The sequence below is a fragment of the Epinephelus fuscoguttatus genome, linkage group LG12 (assembly GCF_011397635.1).
Source record: "Epinephelus fuscoguttatus linkage group LG12, E.fuscoguttatus.final_Chr_v1".
NCBI lineage: Eukaryota > Metazoa > Chordata > Actinopteri > Perciformes > Serranidae > Epinephelus > Epinephelus fuscoguttatus.
Genome location: NC_064763.1, coordinates 36,469,274 through 36,487,582, shown reverse-complemented (window position 1 = coordinate 36,487,582; position 18,309 = coordinate 36,469,274). Strand labels below are relative to the sequence as shown.

Below are 18,309 nucleotides of genomic sequence, written 5' to 3'. Positions count from 1 at the left end.
GCAGTGATCATGCGGGGACATCACCTAATGATTTATTCATATGAGAATGTTTTTTCATATTTTGTTCTCTCATCACCATGCTTCTGACTTGCACGTAGGCCTCGCTCCCTCCCACCCTCCGGCGTCTCTCATGCTGTCATCAGGCTCAGGTGATACTAAAGCAATGGAGGGACACGAAAGAAAAGAAAAAGAAAACCCGCTACCCTGCACTCCATTAGCAGCAAGTCCTTCACAGCATGGCACAGACGCGTTTTGCATAATTATTGATTACAAGTGTGAGGAAAAATGCCGAGTGCTGCCCGTGATTAATTTGTGGTCTCTCATTTCCTCCTCACATCCTCATCAGGCAAAGCCTCGCAGAAAATCAGGAGCTAGACGACCCAGTCTGGTTTGAAACATGAGCTCTAATCCCACAGCAAAGGAGGACAAGAAGCTTGAGAGGGTCTAAATGAGGATGTTTACCTTTTGTTTTCATGTGGATTCAAGGATTACTTGTAATTAATTGGACCCCCTGCACCGAAAAGCTGTCAGACAAATTATGCAAACAAAAAAAAAATAACATTTTTTTAAATGAGTAAACACTCAAGGACACACACACACACACACACACACACACACACACACACGTGTGGACACAAATACACACATTATCTATCCCTCTTGCCCTCTTTTCCTCTCCTCCCTCTATAAAATACACAAACACATTAAATCCAATTTACAGCTACAATCCAAAGGCTTCAGCTTGTATAATTGAGGTTAATCAAATGTATTTTCTTCCATATCTCTGTGTTTGTTTTTGCAGGCAACGCATGCACCATGTCAGAGTACAACAGGCTGAAGAGCATGCTGCTGGATATGCAACCTAAAGTGCTTAAAACTGGAGAGCAGAGCCAGCAGAGAGACATGGAGGAGAAGAGAGCACTGGTGGACACCATGTTCAAATACCTGGACGTGGACCAGGACGGCCGGCTGGTCAGTGATGAGCTGGAAAAGGTTGGTATCAAGCTGAGATGGCCTGATTAATAGGATTGATGTATGAATGGACGGATGAGTGGTTAAGACTGATTGAGAAAAGAAACATTAGAACAAAGGGAGGATATGCCTAGAATACATCTTTCTGTAAAGGTTTTGGAACGGTGGTTAGACTGTGGGAGGTATTTGTTGTAAAACTTTGTGTGTGGGATTGTTTTCCTTAACCTTAGAGCGTTTATTACCCTAGCTTAATTATGTGAGAGTCAGGGAAGGCACGGTGAGGAAATTTAACCACCAGTTAATAAACTCATGTTACCAGTTACAGCTGACATTTTACAAGAAAAGATGTTTGCTCAAAATTTTATTAGAAAGTACGGTAGTCACACAAAATGCAGTGTTTGTCAGTGAGATAAGCACTACTGCTGTCGTTCATCAAAAATTGGTCTACGAAACAAGGCAGTTATCATCAGCATTTGGTGACGGGATCACCTTAAAATATAGCAGGGAGCACTGGAACAAGAAGGAGCAGCCACAGTGAGCTATTTAAAGAGCTGCAGGCAACAGGCTGCATGCCTCCAACTTCTTATCTTACTCCTCTTCCCTCATTAACATTATCAGGTTCCCTATCAGCACTGGGTTTAAATCCAAAATAATGCCAAATAGGTTCTTTTGGTTTTCACTTTGGGTCTGCTCTGGGGCCTCCTACCAGTTGGACGTGCTTGGAACACCTCGAACAGGAGGCATCCTGATCAGATGCCCGACACCACCTCAACTGACCCCTTTCGACGCGAACTAGCGGCGGCTCTACTCCGAGCTCCCTCTGGATGTCTGAGTTCCTTACCCTATCTCGAAGGCTGCGCCTGGCCACCCCACGGAGGAAACTAATTTCGGTGGCTTGTATCCCTGACTTCATTATTTTGGTCACTACCCAGAGCTCATGACCATAGGTGAGGGTTGGGACATAGATGGAGTAATAAATCAAAAGCTTTGCCTTCCAACTCAGCTCCCTCTTCGCCACGATGGTCAGGCGCAGCGCCCACATCACAGCAGATGCCGCCCCAAATCGTAGATCTATCTTACGCTCCACTCTACCTTCATTCGTGAACAAGACCCAAAGATATTTGAACTCCCTCGCTTGGGGCAGTAACTCACTCCCAACCCAGAGGGGGCAATCCACCGTTTTCAGGCAGAAAATCATGGCCTCAGACTTGGAGTTGCTGACTCACGTGACCCCGCTTAGGATAAGAGGTTGAAAATGGATGGATCCATCCATCCGTCCTCTTATCCCTGGATGGATGGATGGATTGAACTTTTATACCAAATCTTCCACCACTGTCTTGTTGGTTATCTTGCCTTACTCTCATCAAATAGTAAGTGGAATCTGACTCCTGCTGCTCTGTGCTGTGACTCTGCGGCTGCCGCTGCACAGAGCAGACACTTTCTATTTTTTAATTGTAGCATCTGTTGTCCAGCCAGGTATTGATTTTTTCTTTCTTTTTTCTTTCTTTAAAAAGAAAAGACAGTGAAGGTGGTGGAGAAGTAATATAATTGGTGTATGCCTAACACCATGTAACACCCTGTAACACTGGTAACCCGATTATTGCGGCAAGCCTAGTGAGAGCGTAAAGACATCAGCAAAAACATAGATTCCCAGCCTGATCCAAGACACTTGCAGCTAAGGGATAACAATGTAATTTTATCTAATTTGAAAACAGAATTCTGTCTTGTCCCTTTAAATCCTCTACACTAAACTGTGAGCCCATCCCTGCCCACACTGGATGACAATCAATCAGATTATTTCTTCTTTGTGTGTCTTCCCACCAGTGTTATTACTGAATGTTAAAGACTATGTGGTCAAGCTATAAAGTAGAATGAGTGACATGTGGCTGGAACATTTAATCATCTTGTTTAACAATAAGCAATGTTCACTGAGGTTATCTTCCCACCAGGGTGTGATGGGAAACAGTGGGGGAACTGTACAAAGGATTGGCATTGACATTTGCAGGGTGAGGAAATTAAATTATTGTGGGCATCATCTGGTATCAGGAAATGGGCATCAGAGATGGGTGTTAATTAGACTCCTCCCAACCAGTCCTATGATCTCAGTGACTTCTGCCAGAATGCAATGAACCGTGTTAGAGTCACTGCAGACTGCAACCAGATGAGTAAATTGTCAAATGCTTCACAGTCTTAATATCTAACATTGTAAATGTGCTGTAGCTTGTTCTCGTTATGTGGGAGATGAAAGAGAGTGGCTGTATGATGCCACAGAAGAACAAGCCGTTATTGTATTATTATAAGATGGAGCAATAATAAGTGAAACTAAATGTAGTCTCAAAAATGTCACAGTAATTAATCTTTTCTCATCTCTCTGCGGTTGTGAATGACAACGCGCTTTGTCCCCTTTTAAAATTAAAAATTTTGAGTGATTTTTGGCCTAGTTTTAGCGGGCAGAAATAAATAATTAAATCCCTCTCTGGCAGAGCTGCACTAAAAGATCCAACAAAAGATTTTGATCATCAAGCTAGCAATTACTAATGCTGACATGTTGCCAGAAAATCTGTAGATAAGAAACTCTTATCCTGTAGGAATTCATAAATACAGTTTCCCAGAGATAATGCTTTTAAGGACCAAAGGAATTCAAAGATGAATTGCAATCATCAACTCAGACTGTCTTCATTTCGGGATCCAACTATGATCACAGATGGTCTTAGAGGGTAAAGTTCTGTACTTTGGGTTTGAAATATTTTACTCAAATGCCCAAGGACGGATTAGTCTGTCAGTGAACACATGGCTGCAGTCTGCTGTGGGCAGCAAGAGGAGAAAAAGTTTGTCACATCCCTTAATCTGCCATGTTCCAAGTGCAGCTCCATACAGAATCAATTGGAGGAGATGAACAAGCACAGAGGCTATATTTTTAGGCTTTGAAATCATAGCCGAAGGAATTAAACATACTTACTTACAGAGCCCTGTAATAGTCGTTTTAGCATATTGGTCTAGAAATACCTTTTATGTTAAAAAACTTTGTGGAAAATATTCCACTCATTCTTGTAAACTGGGACAAAACCTTACTTTTGGGGGGGTTTGATTTTTACTCTTGAAAGTCTTAACTAGTAAACCTTGAAATGGGCCAGCCTCCCAGTGATTTAATTTTTTTCTTGAACAGCATACATAATCGATGTCAGGTGAGATCTGATGGAGTTGACGTCTTACGGAGTTAACAAAAAGTTACGTATTTGTTAATTTTACTCTGGTCATCATGAGTAGCTGTTTTTCTTTTCAAAGTTGCTAAGAGTTCTGTTAACTCTAATTAAATTACTAATTTTTAAACCATACTTCATATTTACTTTTGATTTACGTTCCCTCGCAAACAGCTCCCTTTGTCCTGTTAGTTTTGCAATACTTCTGAGTACAGAACAATTTATATCCTCATCATAAACATTTTTAATTAATTAAATTTATTGACACCATATAATTCCCTACGTAGCTCCACTCAGCTTCAGTATGACTAGAGGTCTAATTAGTTAAAGTAATTGAAAATGCCTGAGTGTGTGTGTGCCTTCAAAACTAGACTAAATGTGGTTGAAAACTGAAAGGTTTAGCTAGCATAGATAACTGTATACCACATATTAGGGCTGGGTTTTGGTACTCAACACCTTTAAGGTATCAGCCAAAATGACCCCGCACAAAGTAGTATCAAACAACACCTGCATTTGTTCCTTTCTGCACTCACTTTTGGAAAAAATTACTTTGTATGGTTTTGCTTGCAGCCAGTCACCCCAAGCACTCTTCGGTTATATAGTGCCAAAGTCACCCCTTCCGGTAGAGCTCATGGGACCTTAGATTGGAAAAAATATGAATGGCAGTGAACGGGGAGAGCAATATTATCTTTTGGTCCCGTTTGAGTTGCAACATGAAATCTACATATGTTGTTAATGAATTTAAAACATACATTTTAAAGTCAAGAAAGTTATACTTTGTGGTACAACTGTTGAGATATAAGCTTTTTAATTAGAAAGACTCAAGAGTACACAGGAGGAGGTCGCGTATGTGATGTCATAGCTTTCGCTCGCTTCCTGCGGCTTGGCCTCCCCGCTGAAATTCCACTGTTTTATGATTAATCGATTTATGATTGAAGATGTCTGTGTGTTTTGTGCCAGGCTGCAGTCACTCCAAGCTGCAGGAAGCAAGCGAAAGCTATGACGTCACGTACGCGACCGCCTCCTGTGTAGTTTTTCTAATTACGTTTTTTTCAAAAGCCTATATCTCAATAGTTGTACCACGAAGTATGACTTTCTTGACCTTAAAATTTATGTTTTAAATTCATTAACGACATATTTGGATTTCATGTCACAACTCAAACAGGACCAAAAGATAATATTTCTCTCCCCATTCACTGCCATTCATATTTTTTCCGATCTAAGGTCCCATGAGCTTCACCGGAAGGGGCGTGACTTCGGCACTCTATATGCACCACATGATTGCCGTTGAGCATGGTGTCTTTGATAGAGTTGGCAGTTCAGTTTGCTGAGATGTCACCAAAACATTGAAAAGTATGGATCTATTACAACCCTGTTGTATTTGGTGGCATTTAATGCCGCTAAATGCTTCTATTCACAGTAGTTTTTACAAAAAAAGTACAAAAAAAAAAGGTATCAAATACTTTGCGTCACTAAAGCCCCGTTTCCACCCAACACTTTTGATATGGTGCCTTTGGAACCAAAAGAAACCCTTCAGACGTGGTACTTAGACCCTAGCGTTTCCACCGCGAGCAGTACTCTTAAATGTGGGCGGGGCTGTTGTCACTCACTGCTCCGTCCAGCACTCACTGTATTTCATCATTACCAGTGACGCATATGGACGTCTGTGCCTCGTTTATTGTCCACAGAATAATACATTTTCAGAACAAAATAAAACAGCCTGCAGTGAGACTCTCTTCATGGTATATTTAAAAATAGCAGCTTTGTGCATTAAGTCCTTCTAAGGCAAGCTCAGGGGTTCAGTGTAGCCCACAGAAACTATGCTCTGCAATGCTTTTTTTTCTGATGCTTGGGATATATCCTGTTCATATCACCCGGCCCCCAACAGAGGGGTGAGCAAAAATGGGGACGATAAGGAGCGGTTTCATTGGTACCATCCACAACTTTTCAGTAGACGGGGAAAAAAAACGTACCGAACTGAACTGTACCATACTGCTCAGTGGAAACGGGGCTTAAGGTTGCTGGTATTGGTACTGGTATTATGATTTTTTTTAAAGATACCCAGACCTCCTATATATCAATATGTAGTAAGGACCTTTAGTGTTTAGATGACTTGAAGTCAGTTGACCTGGATTTCCATAAATGATTGTTCTTCTTGCGGTGAAGGCCACACACACATTCATTGTTTTATGCTTCCCTGTACTAACTGTAGTCTGTATATTTGCTGTACTTGTACAAACACATTCATTCACTTTGCAGAGATTGCTTCGTTTTTTCCCATTAACCTGGGTTTTGTCCTGCAAATGTAATGAGTTTGATATATAATTACCGAAAAGTATTGGCGTGTAAATAAAATTATATGTTTACATGCTCCATAAGAACTTAAACACAGCTTTCCAGTCCAAGCAATCTTTTGACAAAGATAGACCTTCACTGAGCGTTTGGCAGTTTTATTAGTTAGTACTATGCTTTTGTACGCAGCATCATAGTGCAACTGGAGTTATCAGCAGAAGCTGAGCTTTCTGTTTATCTGCCTAAAACTGCTTAACATCACCTATTCAAAGATGGTTCCCCTGAGGAAGATGCGCCACTAAAGTGGAAGAGGGGGGCTCGTAAATGACAAACAATGGAGGAGTGATTGGTGCGTTTTCCCAGGGGAACATCTTTGAATTAACTCAGGTGCAGTGTGCACAAGCGTACGCAGTAAGAGTAGTGATATTCCCTGAAATGGAAGGCAGTCAGAAACAGCACTTAAATGACAGATTACATATTTAACCCACCATTTTGGAACAGAATGAAATTACTCTCTAAATGAGTCAGTTTGTGTGATTCAGGTGTTTATGTACATGAGGCATTTTCCGTCTGATGGAAATCTTATTCTAATTATTGTCGGAATGAAAACCTCTTTCTAAACGCTGCTTATAATGCTAACTGTATTCGGGCCGGCAATTTATTTCGAATCACTTTTGCTTCTGCTGGAAACACAAATGATCACTTCTTGTAGCACTTACAACAGCAACACTGAAAGCTTTCAGGAGAAGACTGTATTGTAGGTTTAATCACTATTATGTTGTATCTTTCTACAAAAGAGAGCAGCAGAAGTCCAGTTTACATACCCATATTTAGATAATATACATTAACTCAATTATGTAAAACACCAAATGTATGTAAATGTTTTAATATAGCAGGATGATTCTATGATTCTTTAATTCAGTACTTTAAGAGACAGGTTGAGCGCAGCTGTTCATGTTCATAAAAATGCCCAGGCTACCCTATTAGAGGAATACTGAAATGTTAAATGTGTGTGGTATCTCCCCTTTAAAAATGTCAGATTTACATTTCCACCGAATGTGCATAATGTGGTTCTATCTCACAGCAGATGGCTTCGAATAAAAATGATGAAGGCAAGAGAGGAAAAAAGTAAAGGCTATGATAAGGTGTGAGATTGTGAAGCTATGTATGATAGTTGCCTGTGTCACCAGCTTTCCCACAAGTTTTTTCTTTTTTTTTTTTTTTTTTTTGTTCAGCTACATAATTGAACACAGCGTGTGTTTGTGTGTGTTATAGATCTCTATGAAGGAGCACCTGGAGGACAGCCTTCTGGAGTGCACCATGCAGGACCTGCTGCGTTATGATGACTACAACAACGATGGACACCTCAGCCTACATGAGTTCTACACAGCTTTCCGTAAGTCTTTGGTCGGTCCATGCTTTGTCCCTTTACCAGTCCTCCCTTATTCTCTTCCTCTTCCTTGCTCTGTCAGAACAAGAAATATTAGTTCCTGGGACCAAGGTATCCTGTAAAATTACCTATCATACTTAAAGGGTATTTCTGCCTTCTTTTAAATGCAACACAATGTACAATACATTTCTTCACTATTGTGTATACTTAAACCTTATCTGCCTATCTTCATCCTCTGCTAAGTAGTTTGCTTTCGTTGACAAAACAGGCACTACATATATCATTCTTGCTTTCAACAACAAAAAACACACAGCTATTCAGAACCTGGTGACCCCCATCCAGTCACCCTCTCCACAGCAGCCAACAATGAAAGTGTTTCATCCACAGATAAATTGATAATTGCACAGTAGCCAGTGTGCCCAGACCCAGCCATGATTACAGCATCTGGAACAGATATAATAACCTGTGGGGTTTACACTGAGCTGCAGCTGAGAGCACAGGCAGGTTCCACTGTATTAAGACCAATAATCACAATTCCACTAATTTTACTGTATCATCAGCATCAAAACTGTTTGACGCCATGGCAACCTGCTGCAACTCCTGTCCTCAAACTCATAATTTTAAATTTTCTTCTGGTCTTTTTCACTTTCACACCTCACATCAAACTGCAGTAAAGCAAACTTGAATCTGCGTCCAAAACGGTGATAAAATCTGATAAAGCTGATGAATCCAGCACTAAGCTGTGGCAGGTGGCCATTTCTAAGGCCCTACCTTCAGCTTGTGCAGGTCCATTAAGCCCCGCCACTAATTTAGCCTCCTAATGACTGGTTTTAGTGGGAACCATCCTGCTATCATTCCGTTACACTCCCCTCAACTTCCAGATGGGCAGTGAGCAGACACTGCATGGTATTTGTCTACCTACTGGCCTGTCTGTAGGGTTCTAGGCTGTGTTTGTCAGTGCATTTTATGTTTGACAAGCAGTTGAAGAAATGGGTTGGGACCAATAAAACAAGCTATTGATCAGATGATGCTCAAGGTTAACTGTTGGGCCGCAGAAAGGCAGCACCAAGTGGGAGTGATTATTTTTGAGTGGCGCATCTGGTGTTCTGGATAATGTTGATGGTGTTGAATTGTGTAAGATTGCATGAAAGTGTGTGTGTGTGTGTGTGTGTGTGTGTGTGTGTGTGTGTGTGTGTGTGTGTGTTTTCCTGGGATGCAGTCAGTGCTCTTCCCCAGTGTGTGATCTGGAAAGCAGAGCTGCCAGGAATCACAGGTGTGTTTAGCAGGGTGGAAATATACAATATGGTCATAAGCTTGGAAAATAAAATACTAATAATAGGCCTTAATGATGTGAGAAGGTATTTTGCCCTGCTTGATATTCTACCGTTGAGCCAGTTGTCTGATTTCAGGTGGAACACATTGGATATCCAAGCTTAAGTCCTGTTTCGGAGACCCTATAACCCAAAACACAGGGGTTGAAAATGTACTTGGCAAGCTGCAGCTTTGATCTAAGAATCAAAACCATCTGGTTGTCTCCCAAAAACACGACTCCAGCCTCATTGTTGCTCCTACAGTCTCTGAACTTGTGCTGTTAAGACAGGCTGATTGGATTGTTTTGGTCGCTTTGTTGTCTTTGCTGTATTTAATGTATAAGCCCCGACAAGCACACGGCCCGACAAAGCTCTGTTCTGTCGCCACCCAAATCCATCTTTCTCTTTATTTTTAACATAAATTGAATAGAGGGGAATATTCTTGGAGAGTACTCCTAAAATGATTGCATTCTTATTGATTCCCTCCCCCCTTTATTCTACCTTTGCAAGCCCAGCAGGTTGTTTTGATATACTTTTTTTCCGCTTTTCTCTACTGCCTCTTTGGTACCGCTGTTAAGTAGATTCTACTTAAACACCTTTTTCTTTCTCCAGTAGTATGGATTCACAATGAATGTTACTGATGTAGTCTCAAAGATTACTGGCAATTACTGGGAGACGGCAATCACATTTACATTTGTGTCTCAGACATTTAGCTGGTGTTCCTAATCCAATCAGTTTAACCATGGAATGATCTTTAATTCCTAAATTATCTGGTTTATACATAACCAGCGTGATGAAGTGTAGGTTTATAGTCACAAAATAATGGGAGAAAATTCAGCAATTTCCTCTTTAGGTCTAATATATACCTTAGAGAAGAGTTCTTTAAAAACTCGTCTTCCTTTTGGATGGCTGAGGTGACAGTTTCCTTCTACAGAAAATTAGACTGCAGCGTCTAGCTTCACTGTTGGGGAATAACTTTGCCCAGACTTCATCCAAAACTGTCATCATTTAAGAGTTATTAGCACTATCACATTGGGTCTTCAGGTTACTTTGGAGTACACTGTAATTTACATTTATTGATTTAAATAGAGCCGTCATGTTCTGGTCTGTTGGTCGATTGGTTGGTTGATATGCTCTTGTCCGAATACATTCTCATTGGTCAGATTGGTCACTGGTGTGTTTTCCCCACTGAAAACAGCAGTTGTTGTACATCACTTGTAAATGTCTGATGGGATGGGTGGTCATTTTGGTATTTGTCCTGCCCTTCTGCACTGTGATTGGACAGCTAGTGACTGTGACGAGTGCAGTGTTGTACCAAAGTTCAACATTTTTAATCAGAAAAAAGGATAAACAATTTCACTGTCAGATTTGTCATTATGGACTTACTTTACAAAGTCTCCAAAATGATGCTGCAGTTCAAGGCTGAATTATGAAGCTTCTGAGAGGCATACAACATCAACATACAGACATTAACTTCATGTTGTATAGGCCTATGACATCATCAGCCCTAGAGTTATCTTCTATAGTGTCCAGTATGTCTGATTTTTCTTATTAGTCCTGTTCAATGCTTGGTGGTAGGAAAGAGTTGCACACACAGCTCAGCTGGACACTCCCAGCGATTTCCAGTAATACAGTGTGTGTGTATGTGTGTGTGTATTCATTTTCAGATAATATTACATGGGACATCGCATTTATTTCTTACTTGAAGCAATGCCCACAGTTTACTTGCTCTGGGCAAGTGTTGATGTCAAGCTCTGTGACAGGGAAAAAAAACACTTTAGTAGACACAAAACACTACGAGGTAGAGCGCGCTCAGTGAACTGTGGCCGAAACAGTTAACTAGAGAAAACATGCAGAATTTTTTTTTCCCTATTGACCAATCGACTGGTGGAAAAGAAGGTAGAATTTCAGTGGACTGAGATTTTCTTTTGTTGATTACAGCCCTAGATTCCAAATATGATAGGCCTGCTTGTATATTGTATATTTTTACATTTGCAGACTGGATCTGCTCTGGTGAGCGAGCACGGCTGTGTGTCAAAGGCAAGGCAGCAGATATTACTGAAGTTGTAATAAACATCTCAATCCTCTAAGCAGCAGTTGCAGAAATACCCAGTGTTTCCATTGGTAACATTGTGCCATTTGTAATAGAGCTGAGCATTGGCAAAATACCTATCACAATAAAGGAGTTAGGATTCAGTATATTGTGATAATGTAAGCAATGCAATATTTAATGATTCTTTTAAATCTAATTTTATGAAATCTGTTAATGCTGACAGTGCACCCGTTATGACTCTGTGTTCTTTGTGTTTACATTCGTGATATGTATGTCATGATATATATATATATATATATATATATATACATACATATATATTTGTATGATATTTTGTGTTGATGTGGAAGAGTCAAATGGCTGAAATAGATTGTAACACAAAAGGATCTAGCAGGTAGGGGTTTAAAAACAATACAGAGTGAACCACTGCCACACATATTTGCATCTAATCTAATCTTAAAATTCAAAATTAATCGAGAACTGCGAGTAGAAGAAGTGGTAGTGAGACTGTTCCTGGACACAGGCGAGAGACGTGACCAGATTATCGTAGTTTTTAAAAATGGACACAGTGACGATAACAACATGTCATACACCTGTCATTTATAACATGGACCTGTCGAAGTGCATTTAACCCATGCTGGACTGTGTGTATGAGGCTGTTGATAGAGAAGCCAATCTGCAGTTCACTTCACTGATAAACCAGAGAATTAGACAGTAACACTGGGCTTTGTGATTTAAAAAAAAAACCCTTGCATCTCATCAAAGGCTCTCTCTCTTTGTTTCTATCTTTTTATCTCCTCAATTAAAACTCAGTTATTTTAAGATGATAAATGTTTTAAAGATAATGTTGCAACATTTAATTAAACACATGCTAAAAGGCATTTAAACAAAGTTTTGTGTTGGACTTACTTAATTTTGACACTAGGATTTTAATTCTCACTGCAAATGTATTTAGGTTCTAAATATCAGTTATCAGCGTCCTTGATTATGATATTTGTGCGTCCCTGGGAAAGACAAAAAAAAAAGGCTATACTTAAGCAGAACCTAATGTGACTTCTTTAGATGGCTTATGTCCCACAGACAGTCCACAACCCAATGATATTCAGCTGACAGTGATTAAAAAACACACACAGAGAATGACCTCTTGTTCCATTCTACAGCAGGCGTGAGTAATCAGCCTTTTTTTGGCCATAGCGCATATTGCAGGACAGAGATAACAGTGTAATGGCTTTAAATCAGCCTTGCAGTTTTCTGAGGTTATGTGGTCTCCAAACATTTATTACAGTATGAACATTGTGTAGGAGAGGATGGCTCATACATGTGCCCTTTGTGTCCAAATTAGAACCACTATAATTATGCAATAATAAATGTGCAAGAATTTGCCTTGCAGACGTTGGCACTGATGCCAGAGCCGCGATGATCCACATTAACCATTCGGTAACAGACAACAGTGCATTAGCACTGGAGCTGATAGGTGAGCAGGCTTATTGAGAGATATCTGAAGCCTGCAGACATAATATATACGGTCACACAAGGTCAGAGCTCCTTTGTGGATACATGTGTAGTGTATAACAGTGCCCTGCGGTGATACATGGGCTGCGTTTGTATTATGTATGGTGAGTAACCTTTTGTAAATGTGCAGCTGGAGATATCTGTGCCAGACCTCATGATATTGACTTTCACTTTCAGCGCATGCGCTCACTAAATAAACTTTTAGTTGAACTTGTGTCCTTACGGCTGCAAGGTGGAGGGTGCAAGTAAGATATGAAAAGCAGCAAAGAGTTAGAAAAGGGAAGGCGCTGAACATACAGTAGGGTGATAATCATAGACTGCTGTTTTGAGGCCTTGAGTTCAGCATTTCAGCCACTGCCATCTTTTTTTGGGGGGGAGACAAAAGTGACCATATTTGGATGAGAGGGTGGAGCTGTGGAGGAGCGAGGGGTGGATGTGACCCAATACACTTTAGTGACACCTTGTGTATCTTTATGCTTTAATAAAATGCTCTCCTGTGTCATTTAAAAATTCACCCCTGGAGATATCACAGCTATAGAGATCTAAACCATTTTTTGTACCAGGCTGTAAACATGTTTATTTCTGATGTAAAACTGGGCATTTAACACGGGGGTCTACAGGGATTTACTCTGTTTTGGAGCCAGCCTCAAGTGGCCATTTCATGAACTGCAGTTTTTTGGCTCTTCTGCATTGGCTTCATTATTCAGCTTTGGAGGTTACCACTTGGTGATCATTCAGTATTACTTATCGTCTGTCTTTGGTATTGTATTGCAATGATATGTTCATATCTTTATACAACATTCAGCTGTTGGAATGAAATGATTTCAAGACTAATGAAATTACAAACCAGAAGAAACTCTTATTGAACTTTGGGTTTTACGTATTTGAAGAGTTTGCTCTGATGTAAAGTTATCACACATCAGCGACCAGCAAATCAGTGATGTTTCCAAGCACTGCGTAAACCTCACTACAACTGAACTTCCATTACTGTTGCCAGTTGTGTCCTCCAGCCTCCAACTCCTTGGGAGTTCTTCGTACTGCTTTGTTGATGGAACAGATTAAGTAGAACATGTTGACACAATAAGAAACCAACAAGATAGACTTTTTGTGTCTTTATATGTACTGTTCATTAGCTCAGCATTTATAGCCTTGGTTACACTGCCAACTAGATTCCAATATGCTACAAAGCAGTCAGACTGACCTATAATACTTCTAAATGAGCTGCTATAACAAAACAAGGAAAAAACTATCATTATCTGCCATGTATCTGTCGATTTGCCTAACAGGCAATCGGAAACCAGTACTGGCATTAAAAAAAACACTTGAATGGGGCTTACATGTATCTATCTTCAGTTTACAGCCATGAAACTAGAGTCCTTACACCAGGTTTACATTGGTTGCACGCAGCTGTCTGTCTGCAGTTGCCTGGCCGTTTACACCTGAAGCACATTTCTCTGCGCCGGTAGCAAGCCATTCTGTTTACTGCTCTGTTTAAATCACATGCAGAGCTCTGCATCTGCATGTGTCTGTGTGCCTGTGTGTGAGGGACTGGCCCTGCTGGTCTCTTTCTCTCTGTGTACACACGACTGACAAATATGTGGAAGCACGAGATGCATATTTAATCATTTATCATGGTCAGATTCTTTGTATCATATTTAGTATGCACTTTATACCATTTATAATATATTTTCAGTGTGTTTTCTTGTCAGAATCACTAGTGGCTTGTGGAGAAAGTAGACAGACACAGAAAATATTGCTGGAGATTGCAAGCTGACACGAGTGCTCAATGCTGTGCCACGTCCAACGCGAAAAGCCCAATCGCTTAACATGGACGCTGAAACTTCACAGCACTTTAGCGTTAGTAGACCTGGTGTTAGCTTGTTACTATGGTCTAAAACTTCAGAATGCAGAAACTTTGGGACTGTTGGAGACCCTCCAGATCCTGCAGAGACCAGCATGAAAGCAGCAGAACAAAAATAAACAATGATGGTCATGAATTCAAACTAATGCCCAAGAGCCGTGCTCCAATGTCAGCACACTGGCTTGTTTATTTCACTAAATCTTCATGATTGACTCTGGGTCATCAAGCCAGCAAATTGGGAGAGCAACAGAGGAGTAAAGGAGTAAAACAACAGAAGAAAGAGGACATGTGAAAAGAAAGCAGCAGGGCAGCAGCAAAAAGACGGCAGGAACATGGCAGGGTGTTTCAAAGGCAGAGATGAGAAGTAAAGCAGAAGGAAAAGTTTTCATGACTTAATCTTTTAGTTCCATCTTTGCTTGCCCTCATCATGTCCTTACGTTGGCAAGGTTTTATTTATTTATTTTGATAGATCCGTCTAAGACTAAATATTCCTCCTGAAAGTTATCAATCTTGGAGCAGTGATCCAACATTTATTTTCTCTACAATTTAAACTGCCTCTTTAAGTATTTTGATAGCTTCACACTTTATTTCAAGGTTGATAATTTCCCCATCAGATTGATTTATAAAGTCTACCTTTGTTTACTGGATTAATAGAGATTTACTTGAGCACGTAACTATACAATTGTAGACCTTGTTAGTGTATGTTAACAGAACCATTAGTTGTTAAGGTGCCGCGCAATGAGCCAGTGGTCCTGCTTTTAATTTAACTGCAACAACACACAGCTGGTGAGCATCTAATTAGGACCAGGTTAGTTTCTTTCTTGTTCCCATTGCTCCTCCATATTTCACCCACATGCAGTTCTTCCCCTCTAAGCCTGTTTTCTTCAGTTTTTTTACTCAACATCCTTCATCCATCGTGACAGTATTTGTTTTTCTTGACTCTTATTAATACTGGAATTATTTGGAGATGTAGGGCTGCACTGGCAGGGCCACTCAGCAGGTCTGACTGATTAATCAAGAGAGTGAAGTAGCAGAAATGGTGAGCAAAGAGGAGAATAGTATGAGGTTTGAAGAGGAGAGGGAATGAGATAGAGGAAGAGGAGATAAAAGCCAGTAGGTGAAGAAGGCGCCTCTGGTGGGGAACGGCCAGCAGGAGAAATGAGAGAGAGGGTGGAACAAGAGGAAACAAAATGAGATGGTTATAATTGGTCTACTGGTGAGAGACAAAGAGCAGCCAGTGTCAGATAAAGGTCAAGAGGTTCATTGGTTGAAGAGAGGGATACAGGTGTGTATGTGTGTGTTGAAGACCTTATGTCCAAGCATGATGTTGTCCATTTGTTTGTACTGCATATTTATATACCTAAATGTGTCAATCATGTGTGTTTTCTGTTCTTAAAAAAATCAGTATATTTTATCTGACCTCACTATATTCATGAATGAGTTTAAAATGAATGCCCTGTAGATGCCTGAACAGACAAAACAAAGTGTTGTCAACGCATGGTTAAAAACCTGCCTAAGATTGGGAAATATTTTTTTTCTTCTGACTCCAATTAAGCTATTAAGAACAAATCCAAAATAAGATGCAATCCACAGGATTAAGGGGGCCGTCTTTAAAATGCATATTTACTCATTCAACACAGGGCACAAAAATGACTATTAGACTAAAGGCCCATCTATGCTTACTTTACGTACGACAATGTATACATCTGTTTCAAATGATGTTACCGTCACTGCCCACATACTTCCATGCGTCCTTTACGCTTGCATGGATGTTAACCAATATATCCACCAGGGGGCAGCCCAGAGTCAAAAGTTTATGACAACAAACTCAAAAACAAACATGGCGACTGTGAAGGAGATACTGATAATGTACCTCTTGCATAAAAGACAAAAACAGAGGGACCTCAGTGGGAGGGCGCAAGGGTCGGCCCTGGGAGCCGAGCGGAGCTGGGAGGGCAGGCGACTCTGCGGGGAGGGAGACCCGAGCCTCGGGAGTATGTGCGGGGCTAGGAGGGGGGGCTGCGAGGAGGGAGGCCTCTGTGTTTGAGACGGGAGCGGCCGGCGGGAGCTCGGACGCTCCCAGAGAGGGGAGAGGGAGAAATATAACAACAAAAGATGAAATAGGAAAAACCTGTCTCCCTCTTTTATTTTATTTTCAGCGTTTCAGGCGAAAAAGTTCCACCATTGTTATTTCTTCTTCGTGTCTCACTAGAGCTACGTATCGGGTAGTGACAGCAACACTGCCCCCACAGTTCCTGGTGGTGCTGCTCTGTTTGGCCCGTATCCGTAAGCTTTATGGAAACGTGCAGAGCGTGCAGTGCGTTTCCATAACGTTGAGCATAAATGGGCCTTAAGAGTAACACAGGAGAATATGAATTTAAAAAAAAATAACAGGAGTGCACTGGCGTAATCAATATTTCAAATGTAACTTTAAGAATGTATTTTATTTAATGTGAGCCCAGATAAAGTACATTTTGTAACTAATGCTGCGGTCCTTGATACCAGCGCATGCAGCCAAGTTACTAATGATTTGCAACAAAAACATAATTTATCTTCAATTAAAATGGCAATGATTATCTTCTCAATGTTTTTAGCACAGAGAAATGTTTAAATATTGATAAAACTAAAATTAAATTATCCATTTTTTATAAAGAAACGAAGAAAATCCTTGTGGTAGAGAAACACTCATGAGGTGAAGTGATGAGGAAAGACAGTTCTACTGCAGTGTATGAGGGCCCCCTCTTTGACAGATAGACTTCGCTACAGGATGCAAGTTCCCTCTCTGCAGTTTCTTTTAAAACTATTTTCAAAAGACTTTAAAAGTAAATTTTCTGTTCTAATTTTGTTTTGTTTTTTCAAAATGACCAGAAGCAGATGTCCCCGCTTGGTTGGTCATAGTCAGAGTCCACTGTTGGCGATGTAGGGGTGTGTGTGTGTGTGTGTGTGTGTGTGTGTGTGTGTGTGTGCTCTAAATTGCTCTTAAACAAACCCCATGTAAAATGTGTGCCCATAAAACCACATAAGGGCTATATCTGAATTTATCTCATGTAAATAATTACCTGAAAATAATGTAAGGACTTAAGATTTTACTTGTAAAAGAACATGTTTTGTTGTAACACACAAAGAAGTACTAAGTGATATAGTCTACACAAATATATTTAAAATGAAGCAAGGCCATTTAATTTATCCAAGACTAGGGTTATTTTTTTCTATTTAAATAACTATTTGTGAATAAATTTTGTATTCAATGTAATGTCAAACAATGCCATGTGCCTATGAACAGGTAGCAGAGTGACTGTGTGACCTTTAAATTGCTGAAAGAAATAATAAGATAAGATAGAGATGTGAGCTTACACTGATAAAAAACAGAGAAGCAAATCTTTGCTTTCATGGAATGGCAACCGCATAATGAGCAAATTATTTTATTCACACATGGTATGGTATTAAAAGATCAGTTGACAGTAATAGATAATTTTGCCATAGTATTAACCCCAAGGGGGAAATCTGTCTGCTGTGTGTGTGTATTACACATGAATGTGGAACATACATAGATGTACCTGATGTCCCTGAACACTACACACAGTCAGAGACATCTACCTAAAAGCATCCATTTATATCCATGTACATATATAATATGCATGCAAAAATAGACTGACATATAGCAAGAGCATCCCAGTAATCAGTAGGGTGCAGAGATGCCAGCAAAGGGAACATTTTTA

General features: G+C 40.3%; 1 protein-coding gene across 1 annotated transcript in view; it reads left to right on the top strand.

Annotated features, from left to right (window-relative positions):
• fstl4 (follistatin-like 4) overlaps positions 1-18,309 on the top strand; it is a 305,040-nt gene that overhangs the window by 200,454 nt on the left and 86,277 nt on the right. Inside the window, exons 5-6 of the mRNA XM_049592891.1 lie at positions 803-993; positions 7,740-7,860. Coding sequence (XP_049448848.1) covers positions 803-993; positions 7,740-7,860 — 312 coding nt within the window. The remainder of the gene's footprint in view (positions 1-802; positions 994-7,739; positions 7,861-18,309) is intronic.